This window comes from Branchiostoma floridae, chromosome 4 (assembly GCF_000003815.2).
Source record: "Branchiostoma floridae strain S238N-H82 chromosome 4, Bfl_VNyyK, whole genome shotgun sequence".
NCBI lineage: Eukaryota > Metazoa > Chordata > Leptocardii > Amphioxiformes > Branchiostomatidae > Branchiostoma > Branchiostoma floridae.
Genome location: NC_049982.1, coordinates 12,738,209 through 12,752,475, shown reverse-complemented (window position 1 = coordinate 12,752,475; position 14,267 = coordinate 12,738,209). Strand labels below are relative to the sequence as shown.

The window sequence follows — 14,267 nt, the reverse complement described above, 5'->3', positions numbered from 1 at the left end:
TTTTTTTCTTTCTTTTTTTTTTTTTCTTTTTCTTCTGTTTTTCGTGCTTCATTCGTCTTCTGCGGCTACACCATATATAACCTTACAATAATTCATATCATGTTATTTTTTGCATACGACTGAAGATAGCAATTATAGTGCTCTGTATGAAAACTCTGACTGACTGATAATGAAGATTTTGGCTTTTCATGAAGTCATAGATTTTTCACCATGTTGGATTACAGTGACACTGCAGTTTGTATACAAAACCTCTATATTCTTGAATCTTCTGCTGCAATCCGTTTGCCCTACAACATAGTTGCCAGGGAATTCAAGTTGTAATTAATATTATTTTGATCAATGAAAAGCCTCAAATTATGGAATGTCATTCGTAAGTTGGTCATTGTTCCAATGAATTTGGTAACTTACATGTACATTGTATCATTGATCATGACCCCATTAGATTTCAACTGATGTCAACTTCATCTTACATATAGGCTTGAGTCAAGCCCAGGATCAAGCTACCAGGTTTGATTCCACCTTGTCATCGAACATCGAGCAGCTGCACACTGCTCTGAAGAACGACAGCAAATATGAACCACTTCTCAGACTTGTTCAAGAACTTGAGCTATCATTTCAATCAGATGAAATCAGGTTCAAATTTGCACTTGAGTGTTTGAGGCTGATCAAGTGCCTCAAGATTGCCATGGTTGAGGCCATGAAAGAGTTTAACCAATCACAGAGCAAAAACAGCGAGGATAGCCAATCAGCACCAAGGCCTGGGAGCAAGAGCCAATCAAGAGTCAGACGAGATGATGTGGCTCCTCCCCTCTCTCCTGACACTCTAAGTATTGCTCAGCAGAAAACACTCTCCACAGCTCTGCAGTTTGTGGTGTGCCTTGGGATATGTCCCAATCTGCTACCAGGTGTAGGCATACCCTTGGAAAGGAGATCTGGTTTTGGAAAGGTGCTGCAGACTTCACAAGAAGACAAGGATTCATTATTGCAGAAAACAACCAAGCTTTATAAGGTGATTGATATTTTATTGGATTGTGTGCAGCAACCATCTCTTGGAAGTCAGATTTTGTCAAAGTATCTGGGAGATATGTTGTCAGCCCTCGTCCAAATTTGCTATGGCCCTAGACCAAAGCCATGTGTTGCAACAGAACACATCGACTATACAAGAGGCACTTCTGTATCAAGCACCGAAAATGATCACCAAAACTCAGATGAAGCCACAAATTGTAATAGAGAAGGGAAATGTGCAACTGATAGAGACTTGACTAAGGAACATGAGGGACAAGAAGATATGGCTTCATCAACAGAAACAAATCTTGACATGTATGAGCAATGTAGATCACAGCTACATAGATTATTAGAGAAAGTATATCAGCCTCTTGTGGTGAGGGAACTTTTAGTTCTTCAAAGTAGATCAGGTGGTCTGAGAGGAGTGAAAGGACAGATGTCACTCACCTGGCTGAAGAAGGCCTGTGGTCAGTTGCTTTCAGAGAGACTCATGAGACCTGGTGGGGTGGAGGCTGTATTGAAGGGATTTCTTGTAGGTTAGTGAAAATCTTTACCTAGACATTTACTAGCAAAAGAAACATATAGAAGAACATAAAGAAAATGTTTCTATCACATTCAAATGATATAGAATGTAGTATGCTTATATTGTATTACATTTATATCACCCTGGTTAAGTAATTAAAATTAAATGAAATGAAATTGTTTATAGACAGCCATTAATCTAGTACATTTATTAATGGGCAGAACTATGTACCACATGTGCAAACTAAGGTACACAACACAAGCAGGTAATCACATATCATGTATATGTACATGTACATGTATCTGTAGGTGGCTTGCCGACCACAGGGATGTCCCAAGAGTCAGTAGAGTGGAAGAAGTGTGAAGCAGTTTCCAGGCTTATCGCCACCTGCCCACAACACTGCACATCTAAGGAGGACTACTTCAGGTTCATCTGTCCACAGGTATAACCTGCATCTTGCACTTTTAACGATTCTTCCAGATTGTAATGTTACTGATGAAATAGATTGTTAGCATATCAATTTTGTTAGTTCTGCCATAAATGCTGTATCATGTACATTAATCCTGCAGATCCTGGATCTACTAAACACAAAGGATAAGCTGATGGCACCTGCCTTCCTCAGGGTTGCCTCTGTTACCATGGCAACCATTGTATCCCAGCACCCTTTTCTAGCTGAGCAGTACCTACTGGACCCCTTGCTACAGCCGCTCCTTGTCACCATAAGGGTTTCAGGTCAGTCACTTTTCAAGGAGGACTGCAAGCATTGTCTTACTTTTCTGTACATATCTTACTCTTGTTGACTTTTACATTAACTATCAATGGACTGTGTGGTGAAGAAGCACCATCTATGCAATTCAAAAGTAAAAGAGGGTTATAATCACACAGTTAAGCTTTTTCTACTTGCCTTTTTTAACCAACACAAATTGCTATATAGTTATTATGATTGAGTGTCCAAAAAGAACAGTCCTAATGATGCAGCCTATGATTTCAGACCAGCACACAGAAGATCCAGTGATAGTTGAGGAGTTGTCCCTGACCAGGTGCATAGTGAATGTTCACAAGGTGTTTGTGATGGGGAGTGAGCCTGCGTCACGTCTGGCGGTGAGCTTATGTCCTGTCATCCACCCACTGTTCCAGTTGCTGTGTTTCACCAAGAGAGGGGTGTCCCATCTCAGGTAATAATATGACTATAACAATACATCTTCTACTTAATCATTGAACTGATATATGCTGTACCCAATATTGCGTGACATTTATTTTATATTTGTGACCAGGTCAAATGTGCTTTGCTCAGAAATATTTCTCAGAAAACTATTGTCCAGTCTACATTGTACCTAGTCGTCATTCTCACACTTGCATACAATTCAAAAGTTTATACCAAGTTCACTTGTTGTTCTTCTAGATCGAGAGTTGAAGATATACTTCTTAGCTTCCTGACGGGAGTGGACACAGAGATTGGATGTAAACATCTGTGGCACATCTCCATTCCTGGAGAAACCTGTGATCTCCCTGCCATGAGTAGCAGCCTGCAGTTTGCTCCAGGTCCAGCAGGAGGTGCTGTTGTTTTGAAGCCAACAAGGTTTGCTTAGACATTCATTTGTACAGCATTTTCCTGAACTTTCTTCTTTATCAGCCAAAAATAATTGAGGAAAAAATCCCAAAAGAATTAGAATAAGTTAAGGTCACAGATTTTTAAATTTATTTTTGAATTATATACTCTTCTAAAAGTTTTACTTTGTTTTGTGTTATGATAAAAGTTTTGTTTCTCATATTAGTACTGTTGAGCTTCCCTCACTGACGGACCCTGAGACAGAAGATAACATCGCTGCATCCTGCATGTGTGACCTCCTGCAGAAGTTACAGACTCAGGAGATACCAGGAAACTTCTTTGTCAGTGTTCTCAAGGTCAGAGTCAACATGTGTTCTGTGATTTTGTAAATAGCAATTCAGTAGAACCTGCTTCATTGCACATACACAGATTTCGTGCAATTATCTGCTTGGTGCAATTATGTGAAGTTATCTACCTGGACCGCATCGGTTTGGGATTTTTGGATTCCGTACAATTAACAAGTGTGCGGTAATCCGTTGTGCAATTAACTGGCTTCTACTGTATAATGAATGGGTAATTTCAACAGAGCTGTTGCAAAGAGTCTTTTGTCAGAAATATTTCCACCCAGGAAAGGGTTTACTCTAGTCACACTTTTCTTTACTCGTCTCATTGACCCAGTTACTTGAAAGCAGCTGGTGAAACCACTTTTCTAAACATCATGGGAAAACTTACTGGTTCAATCAGATTAGATTTAACTTTTTTTTAAGTAAGGTTCCAAAGTAACTAGCAAGTAATCAAGGGGTTAGAATACCTTGTTAAATGTGAAGAATGTAAGTCTGAAATAAAGTTAAAAGTTCTTTCTGTTTTGCCTTTAGCTAAATGTAGAAATAGTCCAATATATGAAGATGCTCTTTGTCACTGTTGTTTCAGGAGCTCACAGCAATCATGTCCTCCAAACATGAGACAGCACTACACACCAGGACAGGTGCTGATGGTGGGGGTGCCCTGTTGGAAATAGAGGAGAGAGAAGCAGCCATACAGGCACAAGTTGCCAGGGGCATGGCCATTCTGCAACTCTTAGGTGCCATGTGTGAAAGGCTGGGTGAGTGACGACGACAAAGTCAATTCATCGTTTTTAAAAATAAGTTAGTAAGGTGGAACTCACCTCTACATTTCTGTACATCATATAGTTTCCGCTATATTGATGTTAAATAAAATCTTTGTATTCTTTGCATTGGAGTTTCCCAAAGTTGTTTTAATCAGGTCAACATTTTTTATACATGACACCACATGTGATTTCTAGTTACAAAAGGAAGGTCTTTTGTTCCTCAGGACCCTCAGTGCTGAGAAGCACAGAGCATGTTGTGCAGTTTGTTGCTGCCACCTTGCAGAGGGGATGTGAACTGCAGCTGGAAGGTGCCTGCCCAAGACAGACAGGCCTGGACACTGATGAAACATTGTGTCTGGCCATGGGTCTGACAGCTGCTGTCATGGGAGGGGCAATGGAGGTTAGTTTGTTTCAAAATTTGGAATGAAAAGTAACTTTGTTCTTAGTAGGTTGCCATGCTGACAACAGAGACTAGTATTTTTTAAGAAACATACAGAGATATAGGAGAATTCTTTAACACAAGCAGTTTGTACTCAGTGTCACTGATGAGAGATGCCGAATGGCTGTCTGAAACATCAGACTGTTTCAAAAATCATATCCAGTTGCTTGTCAATGAGTACTGTAACTGCATTTTGGCGTGGCAGTTTGTACTCACTCATTTCTTACATTTCAATTCCTCTCAGACACCTTCCTCAGAGCTTCTAACTGGAGTTCTGTTTCTAAAGAAGGTATATGAGAGACATCAGAAATGTAATCAAAGTGAGTACAAACTGTTTAAGAATTTACCAACCTGATGAACTTATTTGCTTTATTTGAAATGGATGCTTGGTCTGTGACTTCAGGGAAGTGTGTCTGTATTCAAAGGCAGAAATCTTTATGCCATTGCACATTGTGCATGTTCATTTTGTGCATTAATTGTAAATTATTGTTTAACACATGTACAGGTAAAGGAAGAGGATAAAGAACATTTTGAAATGCTGTTGCCATGGTTGGAACAGTTGAGAAGCAGACATACTAACCCAGCAGTGAAGGAGATGGCAGAGGACCTTCTCATTGCCATCAGAACTCACTGTGCTGTGGTCACGGATATGTTGGACACTTCTGTCAAGAAACTTGCTCAAAAGGCCACTCAGGCAGCACAAAGAAAAGAAGAAGGGCCTGCAAAAGACAACAGTAGCAATACCATGCCAACACCAAAGTCTTCAATGGATGTCAAACCTACTACAGGAAGCCAGGCAAATGAAAATAATGATGTGAAAAGTACCAGACAAACATGTCAGTCCAAAGAAAATGAGGCAAAGGAAGGCACAGTACCAGAAAACACTGCCTATGATGAGGCTTTAGCCCTTGTCAAGCACCCTCTAGTTCCTATGAAAGGACACGGACTCATAGCTCTGTCCTCTTTGGTAGAAAACAAGGACTCAAAGGCCATGGCTGAAAAGGAAAGACTTCTTAAAGTGTTCCAAGAGAACCTGGATCATGAGGACTCCTACATTTACCTTGCCTCAATACGTGGTCTGGCAGCTTTAGGTAAGAACAGATTCTGTTCTTGTCAAACCGCTTTTGTCATTTGAAATTTTACAAAACCTCATAGAAAGACTAATCTAAAATCTGAATGTATCTATCCCATCATAGGCTCTCGGTTTCCAGAAGTGGTGGTTCCTGAGATCTGTGAACAGTTTGCTAACTTCAGACAAGGGAAGAAAGAGAGAACTGCAGAAGACAGGATGAAGCTGGGGGAAATCCTAACCAAAGTCACTCGTTCACTAGGTACCAATTATTTCCCTAAAAACATTTAGGAAAATACAAAACATGTTTTAGAAAAGCACTGGACTCTTTTTAAAACATTTTATGTTCAGTTTTCCCTGCAAGGAAGTACATGTTGTGCTGACACACTCTGTCTCTTGCCAACTCCAGGGAGTTTACTGCCCCACTACTCCCAGCCCCTGTTGGCTGCTCTGCTGTGTGGTGTTCGGGACCCTGACTCACATGTCCGTGCCAGTAGTCTTGCCAACTTGGGTGAAGTTTGCCATCTCCTGAGGTTTTCCCTTGGACCCATTATTCATGAGGTAAATATTTACTGACCTATTGAGACCTTTGAAAGCTGTCATAATGGAAACACCTTGCCTTTTGTATTTTCATTGGGATCCAGTCAGCTAAATGCAAGTGTCTGTGCATTAATGTATAATAGCAATGCAATAATCCATTGTGAATACATGTAAATGAGATTTGCATATATTTCTAATAGTATATTATCTAATCTACATTTTATTTTTGCTTATAGATCTTTGCGTGCTGAGTGGGTATGTTGAGCTGTGACCCTGAGGCCACAGTAAGGAGTGCAGCAGTGACAGTTGTGACTCAGCTGCTCAGGGGTCTCGGTGCTGATGCCATCAAGGTGAGACTTAACACTATGCTTATCCCTTATGGAACATGTGCTTAGATTTTCACCTTGTCCTCACTATGTGCCCATTTATGCACCCATATAAAGCTACAATGGAACTTATATTTTAAGCATGCACTCTGTCCATTTTAGCTTTACACTTAACACCATTCATAGCCACCTAGATCTTTTGGCACCATACTTCCATTTTGAATGTGTAATGTTCAGCTATGTTGATTGTACTTGCAGGTGCTGGACACAGTGCTGCGAGACTTGTACCGACTACTTAAGCACGCAGCACATATAGAGAAGGATGATACCACCAGGACACATGTTTACATAGCGCTGGAGGAGTTAGACACCATCATGAAAAACTTCCTCTTCCCAAAACAAACTCTAGAGAAGAAGATTACCATTTTGCCTTAGAATGATGATTCTGTCTTGAGATGATGAAACAATAGAAGAGTCATACTTATTTTATGAAACAAGACTCGGAAACAGTATTGTACATTTCTGAACACTTGAGCATTTACTACTCCTTTCCATATGAAAAAGACATACAAAAATAGAAACACATCATTGTACAAAACAAGACTGGTCACTAAGTTAACGAAGTATAAAACCACACTGGAGTCTTGATCATTGCTGAATTGAATGTTTTAAACATAAGAATTCCTTTACAACGTGAAGCTTTCTTCTTCTTCTTCTTTCGGTAGGGCTGCCGCCCTCATCATTTTGAGGATTCTGCAGCAGCTGCTTTACATTGAACTTACAATCCATTATATTGAATATAGTAGTGTCAATATTTCAATGGCATCCATGTTACCACAATTGTATGACATACTAAGCTGTGGGTTTACAAAACATACTACAAAATAGAAATATTTCAAAATCTGGATACACTGTACAACGTACAGGTCCTCAAAACCTTTCTGCAGAGAATATACATACTCATCTCTACCAATATTACAGTAAACTACATTAGATACTTCCGGAACTGTGATATTGAAACTGAATTTCTCAAACAAGGAACAACCATTGTGGATTATTGCCAAATTGACTGAGGAAACAAATGTCAGGCATTCTTAGAAAGAAATTAACTCTGACATGACAAGAAGACTGAGCTATGGTTGGTGAGATTGACAATATCACAGGTTGAATCTCTAATCGACAGTAATCAATACCCATCTATAACAGCATAGAACAATAACAACCAGTAAACATTTATATAAATCCTTGTACTTACTAATAGTACAAAAAAGAACATGAGAGTACTTTGATCTTATAATTATAATGTTAAGCAATATTAAAACTTGTAATACTGTAACAGCACTTAAATACTAAAGATGTTTTTTAAAAAATGAAAAAAAGACCAATATCATTCAAAACAACATATCAAAATGCAACAATGTACATATCAAAGCACAAGCCTAGCTTAGCAAGATGTTTCTTAGATCTCATATCATAAGCAACAATTACAGACATTTATGGTCTACTTGATACATTTAGAGCATAAACCAACAGGTTCCACTTCTTTTAACATCCATTTAAACAACTCAGCTTTGTTAACTTTGTTTTCCAATGAAGCTTGAACTTGAACTATGATGATCAATCCACACCATGAACAATTGGCACTAGACACTTCAGTTATGAGAAGCCACATGCAGTTCAATCCTGTGTGGCAACTATAATTACCTGGTACCTGTTCTTCCTTGCTGTGTGTAAGAGGTTGGTTGTTGAGCATCGGACTACATATATCTCTGAAGATTCATAATAATCATTGTACAAACACTTGTAAAATCAAGGAAAACAGTAACTGTTTAAAAATCCTACTCAGATAAACAATCAGCTGTCAAGGCTGTAAATGCAAGTCTTCATACTGATGTACTGAACATTTTTTAACACTGCCTTAGGTTGTGTCTAATCGTATGGTACGGATCTTGTTCCTGTCAGCCAGCACACACGCTGCCTCGTTAGTCCCACCACAGTAGTGAGAGGATGAGAAGACAGTCAGCAGTTTGCCATGTTGCTGTACCTGGCAGAAACAGTTAACAGTTACAGACAGCTAAATCACAAAGAATAAGTCATGTTTAGGGACATATGATTACACAAGTTGACATGCATGTGGTGTCTCCTAAATGCTTACATATTTATTTTTCTTTGTTTTCTTCCAAAACTAGCATAAATGATAGTTCAGACAACACAAAACAAATACACAATAAATACAAAGAAATACCATGGATCCTGACTCATACAAAGAGAATCAATGATACTAAGGAACATAAATGAAATAATTCTAAGAATTACGAATCATGATCAATAATTACTTTTCTTTGTACATTTTAGGCAAAAAAGTATTATACATGTTCCTACCTGGAATCCTGCCTGTTGCACCTCATGAGCCCTGACGACATGGGAGAGTCCATTCCTCACCAGAAAGTCCTGTAGTGCCTGGTGACTGAAGGCATGGGCCGTGCCACGTTTGGGGTTCTGTGTGAAGCCATGGTTTGTTTTCAGCTCTTCCTGCATTTCTGGACCAACGTCGTCAGAACTTAGCTGAAGGAAATGAAAAACAGGATCAGTTTGGGGCTGCTTAATCACAGGTTACAAGCTGTAACAGCTTTTTTTTAGTTTAACAAATCACCTTGGTGATCAAACAAACATTATTACAACTTAGCAAGAAACTAATGATATCTTTTGGAATTTTGTCTCCTATCTCAAAAAGTAACAAAGCTTGAGGTACTGTAGAAAGCTGACAACATCAAAGCAGTGGAAAGATCACAAAGAAAAATTCAAAGAATTCAACAACTAGATTAATTATGAAGGAGATTATTTGCAAGACTTAGTGTTCCACCATCCAGTGTAATCTGGTAATCTTTGTTTCGAAAAATAAACAGCATAAAGAGACAGACATACAGGATCTGCCCACATCAGTTCCCATGCCAGAGGACTTTCATTTTCAGGATCGCGCAGTGGTACTGGGATGTTCTCCATGTCCTTCAGCAGGCCCGAGCTGTGCCACAGACTGGGGATCCCGCCGTGTGCACAGAAGATGTTGTTGTCCACCACTGCAGCGACCGGCATGGCATCAAAACACTGGTTAATGGCCTCCCACACCTCCAGCCCCAGCTTCTCACCAAACTTCTGGAGACACTCCGTGTGGAAGGAGAACCTTTCCTGGACTGCACGCAGCTCATGGTTCCCTCGGATAAGAAATACCTTATCTGGAACAAGCAGCTTCTGGGCAAAGAGGTACGCTACCTGCACAGAAGAACAAAAAGGAATCAATGTCATTAATGTTTAGTCAGAAATTTGTTTCAAAAGTGAACAGTGACAGTACTTAATCATAAGGTGCAGATTTTGCTAAATAGACAGGAAGAATTTTAAAAATAAGAAGCTCATCCGTCAGAACATGCCATGTAAGCTATAACATGCTGAACAATCTTTCTTTGGACTGATTGTTCAATGTGGCAAACAGCCAGCTGCTGTTAATGAGTCTGCAGTAAACAATGAATAGGAAAATCAGACTCAGAGGGGATATACACCATAGACTAGGGGTGGGTATCGGTACAGAAAATTCAGGTACAGGTACATGTACGCTCGGGTTTTCCCAAATTGGTCCAACAAGGAAAAAACGGTTTTGCACCAGTACACTAAACTGGTGCCCAACCCTACCACTGACAAATGCACCTACCACTTCAATGCCGTACTCTCCCCTGTCCACATAGTCCCCCAGGAACAGGAAGGAGGCAGGAGTCAGCAGGACCCCCATCCTCCATAGGGCCTTCTCAAAACACACCAAGTCTTGGAAGTTTCCATGCAGGTCACCTGTAAGGGGACACAAATGAAGCATTATTATAAGCATGTTTCTTATCAAATCCAAATGCACAGCAATGTAATTTTAATCTTCAAAGTTATAATAACTAGTTTAGTTCACTCACTCACTGTCCCATAGCTGGTGGCTGTAGTAGCAGTCAGACTGTCAATAACTAGTAATAACAAAAAGGTGTTATGCCTTAGCTGTACACCAGAACTTAGAATTCACACCAGAAGACGAAGTACATGTATGCATTCCCCTGTATCAACAGCATAAGTTATAATTAGGTCTGTGAATGTGCCTCACCTAGTATGTAAATAGGTGCCTGCACTTTGAGAAGCCGAGGTTCATCCATGAAGACATTCTTCACCTCATGGCAGATGGACAGTAGACACTTAGCAAAGGCCGGTCTGTAGAGAAGGGAACATATCATACATTAGGTTCATACCTTGGCCATTTAGGTCACTTAAAAGAGAGACAAGGGTTGACAAGAAAGCAAAGCTTTACAGCTGTTCAAAACACTTCATTTCAAACAACATATGAAAAAACATCCTGGTAAACCTTACAATGTCAAACATTTTGCAACTGATAGGACTGACATAAGGCAAAATAGATCTACACTAACATAGTGCAAACCAAACTAATGTCACAGTGATGTTATCATTATTTTCAAAGTAGTTTATTTCTTACTTGTTCACAGGGCCCCACTCAAAACTCTTCTTTTCAATTGTTCCATCAGGCCGCTTGACTGGACGTTCAAAGTAGCGCAGGCCAGTCAGCATCTCGTTGGGATGAGACTTCTGGTTGAAGCACTGTACAGAAGGCAGGCGCTGGAAGCGAGTCTTGTCCCCCTCCAGAACAGTCCCAATGCTATGGCTCAGGGCGCTGGTGCCTTGTAGGTCCCACAGGGTGTTCACATCTGACACAACACCTGTCCTCCTCACCTATCCAAGACAAGAAAGCAAAGAAAATGTAAGATGTTTTGCACAAAAGTTGAAAGTACTGTGAAACCTAGTTGTGTAGGGTGTAAATATTATAAACTTTAAATTAATTTTTCTCTGTGTTGATTTCCTTTCATATAAGGTTCCACTATTAAGAAATGTACTTGATACAATGTTTGAAACAGTACCAACCTTTACGGAATGCAGAGCCAGCTCATACTTAATCCCAATGTCTACGTCTGGTAGCTCGACTTCTGACTCCTTGCCTGAACTGTCCGACTCATTGCCAGCTTCCCATTTCTTTCTCTTTGATGGTCTTCTCTCTCTACGCTGGGCAGCATCAGGGAAATCCCGGCCCCCAGCCCCCAGATTATTCATCTTGGCGTCCAGATTTCCGGTGAAGTCATGAGGTAGTCTGAATAACAGAGATGTACCCCGGAATTTCAGTGATCCCACGGCACTGAGAAAGTCTGCGAGGGCCACTCCACCATTGTCATCATTTCCAAACAGTTTTATAGCCTTGGCCGTCTCTTCTGCCAACTCTTCAGCTGTAAGCTGCCTTCCTTTACACTCAAAGATGTCTGCAACAATTGACTGAAGCTCTTCTTGCTTCAAGACCCCATCAGAGTTCTTGTTGTAGTATCTAAAAATGTAGCGACATCGAATTTCTGCAGGCATTCCTCCATGTGGGACGCAAGGTTGTAGAGCTGCCATGCCCATCAAGAAGTCTTTTGCATTAATCACGCTCAGATTGCTGGTATCAAATGCCCTGAAGAGGTTTCTGCACTTCTCTGTTGGCACTTCTTTATCTGAAAAATACCTGATGAATGTATGGCAACCCATGGTAATGCTGGGGTAGCACACAGAGTAGAAATCGTGCAGGAGATCTTCCTGTTCCTCCTGGTTGAACTTAGCAGCCTTCAGGAGGCTTTCCTCATGTTCCTCAAAGCTGTCCCTCTCCCTTGCCATGGTGATGGAATGGAGCACAGACAGTGGGGCAACATGGCCATTGCTCTGCACATGCCTGAACCAGCTGATTGGCTCATTTCCCAACAGGCCTTGATGCTGAGTGGAGAGTTGCTGCAACTGCTGAAGACTATACCATGATGCTTTGCTTTGTTGTTCCTGGTAAGAAAGACAAATAAAACCTCCTAAGTTAACACTGGTGGGTAAGGATAGGTGAATTTGACTGGTAATTAGTAGTAAGAAACCTTCAAATTCAAACATCAAAACCAGTCTAGAAGTTCTATTTTGTAATCCTTTTTTTCTAAATTTGGCCTCTATAACCACCTGTTGCTATACTCACCAAAGGTATGCTGTGATCATGTCCCTCCTGTGAGCCAGACAAGATCACCATGACCTTGGGATGGGATGATGTCATCAGTGTGGTCTGTCTCACCTCCAGAACTCCATCAATATCTAAGTCTGGTGGAGACAAATTATAAAGAAAGGTTGAAACCTAATTAAATAGCATTTTGGCACGACCAAGTCTGTATCTGTTGCAGTGAGAAGGTTCAATCAATAAACCCTCATTGGTTACAGGGTTTGGGAGCAGGGAGAAGCATAAGATAAACAGCAAATATCTCCTAATGGTAGCAAATTTCTTGTCTTTATCAGTGACATGGAGCACTTAAAGTTCAACATTCATCATGCTTTCCAATCTATACTTTTAAACTGGTAGTATATGCAGATGTATTTACCAAGGCCACACTGCTCCTTGACTACTCTTGTAGCTGCCTCCACAAAACTCTCTCCGTCCCCCACCTCTGTGTAGGGCAGCCACCATCCTCTGTCATTATTGTAGGTGAGGAGGCATTCTGTACAAGGATTCCTGGCAACAAAGACAGCTATGGCACCTCTTGAGTTTGCCATGTTATCACCACCTAAACATAGAAAGTTACACATGTTGGTAATTAATCTGGCATCTGCATGCAATATGTTTTTGGTAGTGGTAGCCTCAGTCTAAAAAATGTGTTTAAAAAAATCATCAATGGAAGTGTTGACTAATGGTGAAAGAGATTCCACTCCTACTTTATGTCTTGGTATATAATGTCTCATTTTCTGACACATAAATGAATGAGAAGTTCATGACTGCAACACATGTACAGAGGCTATCATAAAAGGAACATAACCACATTGACCTTGACAAACCTATGACACAACAAATCATGAAAGCTGGGAGTAGTGAGTGTAGAGTACTAATAGGGTCTCAATGAAATTCACACGACTTTGATATGAAAATCACTCAAAGAAATAAATCGAGGACTTGAATATAAGGCCACTGCCTTGACGAGTGTGGTTCATGATTACATTAATGTTTAAGTTGGTACGTATACGTGAACAACATAGTATTAGTATTAATTAGTACTACAGAAAATTGAAGCGTTCCCAAAATATTTTACCGTTCTCTTTTCTATTGTGGGGAAGTTACACGGGCGCCACAGTTGATGCAATCCTCACACGCAATCCTCCAAGCGTTACTGTCTTTAGCTCCCACGTGTACAACTGTCAAACGCAACTTCGGAAGGCAGGCATCAAAAGTAACACCCACGCAGAACACGGCTTACTGGCTACTCCCTCTGAAACCACCGCTTCTCGGTTCCGCTGATGACCTTTTAGAATCAATCTGGACACAGAAAACATTCACAAGGAACCATATAACATGTACATCCAGTCGGTTCCATGGTTGGTCGGTCGGGGAAGTGAAACTATCGACAAATCCCGTGAGAAAATTCACCCTCATTGAAATCAAAAGTGTCAGCGTCAAAATAGAAGGGTCAAAGGTCAATTTGGGTTATACGATGAGAGAAATGGGGCTGCAAGGCCAGGATACTTACAATCCACTTTAAAGAACGGTAATACACCTTGTTATAGAATTTTGGTATTGTATGTCGATTTGGTCGGTGCAGATAATCTATGCAGTTTATTTGGCGAGTGATTT

At 40.4% G+C, this 14,267-nt stretch overlaps 2 protein-coding genes across 3 annotated transcripts in view; one reads left to right on the top strand and one right to left on the bottom strand.

Annotated features, from left to right (window-relative positions):
• The window catches only part of LOC118414754 (transport and Golgi organization protein 6 homolog), an 8,404-nt gene extending 588 nt beyond the window's left edge, over window positions 1-7,816 (top strand). Inside the window, exons 2-14 of the mRNA XM_035818971.1 lie at window positions 477-1,541; window positions 1,837-1,970; window positions 2,098-2,260; window positions 2,520-2,703; window positions 2,931-3,107; window positions 3,304-3,433; window positions 4,008-4,179; window positions 4,410-4,585; window positions 5,130-5,715; window positions 5,821-5,955; window positions 6,103-6,254; window positions 6,470-6,583; window positions 6,818-7,816. Coding sequence (XP_035674864.1) covers window positions 477-1,541; window positions 1,837-1,970; window positions 2,098-2,260; window positions 2,520-2,703; window positions 2,931-3,107; window positions 3,304-3,433; window positions 4,008-4,179; window positions 4,410-4,585; window positions 5,130-5,715; window positions 5,821-5,955; window positions 6,103-6,254; window positions 6,470-6,484 — 3,089 coding nt within the window. The 3' untranslated portion in view covers window positions 6,485-6,583; window positions 6,818-7,816. The remainder of the gene's footprint in view (window positions 1-476; window positions 1,542-1,836; window positions 1,971-2,097; window positions 2,261-2,519; window positions 2,704-2,930; window positions 3,108-3,303; window positions 3,434-4,007; window positions 4,180-4,409; window positions 4,586-5,129; window positions 5,716-5,820; window positions 5,956-6,102; window positions 6,255-6,469; window positions 6,584-6,817) is intronic.
• On the bottom strand, window positions 7,087-14,117 carry LOC118414755. Of its 2 annotated transcripts, none has more exons than XM_035818973.1 (10): window positions 13,729-14,117; window positions 13,027-13,209; window positions 12,633-12,751; window positions 11,519-12,451; window positions 11,076-11,329; window positions 10,692-10,795; window positions 10,263-10,396; window positions 9,485-9,829; window positions 8,942-9,124; window positions 7,087-8,603 (listed from the first exon to the last, which is right to left on the bottom strand). In XM_035818973.1, the coding sequence occupies exons 2-10, from the start codon at window positions 13,196-13,198 to the stop codon at window positions 8,478-8,480; spliced, it is 2,370 nt and encodes a 789-aa protein (XP_035674866.1). In that variant the 5' UTR covers window positions 13,199-13,209; window positions 13,729-14,117; the 3' UTR covers window positions 7,087-8,477. The 2 variants fall into 2 exon arrangements, with proteins under 2 accessions (XP_035674866.1, XP_035674867.1); XM_035818974.1 differs by having other exon boundaries at window positions 13,878-14,117.
• Between the last annotated feature and the right edge of the window lie 150 nt (window positions 14,118-14,267).